Here is a 2401-nt window from a genome sequence, read left to right as displayed (position 1 = left end):
TGGCGGTGGTGGTGGCGGTGGTGGCGGTGGTGGTGGTGGTGGCAGTGGAGGCGGTGGTGGCGGCGGTGGCGGTGGCGGCGGTGGTGGCGGCGGTGCTGGTGGTGGCGGCGTGTGGTGGCAGTGGCGGAGGTGGTGGCGGTGGTACGCTCTGCTATGTCGTACGCGCTATGCTATGCCGTACACGCTATGATATACCGTACACGCTAAGCCATACGCGCCGCAGGCGCCGTACGCGCTGTGCCGTACGCGCCATACGCCGTACATGCCGTACGCCATACACCGTACGCGCTATGCCGTGCGCGCCATACACCGTACGCTGTACGCGCTATGCCATACGCGCCATACACTGTACACCGTACGCGCTATGCCGTACACGTCTTCTACTTTGCGCGTGGATCTCTCCGCATTAAAACTTACAACATGACCGCACTGTACACGCCGTACATGCTACGCTATGCTACGCTTGATCGGTGGTGGCGGCGGTGGTGGCGGTGGCGGCGGTGGTGGCGGTGGTGGCGGTGCAGTGCTATCCTACGCTACACTATGCTATGCTGCACTACGCTTTGTTATGCTATGCTATGCTGTAGGCGCTATGCTATGCCGTACACGCTATGCTATGGTGTGCCGTACACGCTCTGCTGTGCACCGTACACGCTAAGCCATACGCGCGGCAGGCGCCGTACACACTGTGCCGTACGCGCCATACGCCGTACATACCGTACGCCGCACACCGTACACGCTATGCCGTGCGCGCCATACACCGTACGCCGTACGCGCTATGCCATACGCGCCATACACCGTACGCCGTACGCGCTATGCCGTACACGTCTTCTACTTTGCGCGTGCATCTCTCCGCATTACAACTTACAACATGACCATGTGTAGCAATACCGCGCTGTACACGCCGTACGTGCTACGCTATGCCGTACGTGCTACGCTATGCCGTACGAACTTTGCTATGCTGTGCTTTGCCGTATTCTGCCGTACGTGCTATGCTATGCCGTACGAACTATGCTATGCTGTGCTATGCCGTACGCGCTATGCTTTGCTATGCTGTACACGCTTACGACAGCACCATGCAACGCGGAATTTACCGGGGGACTACGGCCCCCTCGCGGGCGACGCAGCCCGCGTCTAGTCCGTCTGACCGTCCGTCCGTCCGTCCGTCCGGGTGGCCGCTTGCTGTTTTCGCGTTTTTTGGGGTGTCGTCCGCGGTTTCGGAGCCGCGCCTTTTAGGCTAGCTCCGTCGCCGCGTGGGAGCCGCGGTCGCCGGTTCGCGCCCCGCCGTCGCCGCTTTTTTCGTCTTCCTTCGTTCGCGCGCTCCGGACTGCACCGCACTGCGCCACACCTGAGCTCGCGCAAGCCGCCCTGGAGCATGGCCGTGCTAGCTTCGTCGGGCGCGCTAGCTCCGACGTCGAGTGGGAGCCGCAGTCGCTGGTTCGACCCCGGCGCCGGCGCGTCGTTATGTCCTTTTTTACGTTGCGGCTCGCTGGCTTCGTCGCCCGGCGCCCGCTTTCTTCTATTTTTCGTTCGGGAGCGCTGCCTTCATCGTCGCGTGGTTCGTTTTTCGTGTCATCGTCGTTTATTGTTCTTTTCTTTTCGTTCTGGACTGGACCGTGCACCGCACCGCGTCGTCCCGGACTGCACCGCTCCACGCCTGGGCCCGCGCAATGCACCCCTGAGCAACGCCGTGCACCGCTTCGGTGTCCGCACCGCACCGCACTGCACCGCGTTGCACCGCACCGCGCCACACTGCGTGTGCCAGTGCATTGCACCGCACCACAGCTGCACTCGCGCAATGCGCCCCGGAGCATCGACGCTCACCGCTTGTGGTGTGCGCTAGCTCCGACACTAATTGGGATCCGCAGTCGCCGGCTCGATCCCGGTGCATGAGTTGCTGTTTTTTTTTTTTCGGGACCGCGCACCGCACCGCACTGCACCACACCGCACCGCATCGCGATTTAACGCGCAAATCGCAAAACATTGGCTGCACCGCACTGCGCAATTTGACATGCGCCGACTCGCGCATTTTAACGCGCAACCCACCACACAACTCGACGTGCAATTAAACATGCAATTCAACGCGCAATTTAATGTACACCGAACCACGCAATTTGACGCGCACTGAAGTGTGCAGTGCTTGTCCAATGTTGTCCGTGTAGCCTGTACGGCATTTTGTGAAGCTGTTTTGTTCACGGACGTTGGCTCGCTACAATATAATTGCACCGCATATATACGCATCCGGTCTACTTATTTTCAGATACGTACCGCGGCTGAGCGGTTGCTTTAAAGCTGGCGGTTGTAAACTAGTTGCGCCGCCGACATAAGCTGCACGGTATTTCGCGAAGCTGGCACTCTTTACATGCATCGGCTCGCTAACCGATTTTCGCCAGACGACAAC

At 60.2% G+C, this 2401-nt stretch overlaps 1 protein-coding gene across 1 annotated transcript in view; it reads right to left on the bottom strand.

Annotated features, from left to right (window-relative positions):
* VOLCADRAFT_33044 (uncharacterized protein) overlaps positions 1–2136 on the bottom strand; it is a gene marked incomplete at both ends in the record, with an annotated part of 3723 nt that extends 1587 nt beyond the window's left edge. Inside the window, one exon of the mRNA XM_002956452.1 lies at positions 1936–2136. Coding sequence (XP_002956498.1) covers positions 1936–2136 — 201 coding nt within the window. The remainder of the gene's footprint in view (positions 1–1935) is intronic.
* Between the last annotated feature and the right edge of the window lie 265 nt (positions 2137–2401).

The sequence above is a fragment of the Volvox carteri genome (assembly GCF_000143455.1).
Source record: "Volvox carteri f. nagariensis unplaced genomic scaffold VOLCAscaffold_61, whole genome shotgun sequence".
NCBI lineage: Eukaryota > Viridiplantae > Chlorophyta > Chlorophyceae > Chlamydomonadales > Volvocaceae > Volvox > Volvox carteri.
The sequence above is the reverse complement of the archived record's forward strand: the minus strand, read 5'-3'. Positions and strand labels throughout refer to the sequence as shown.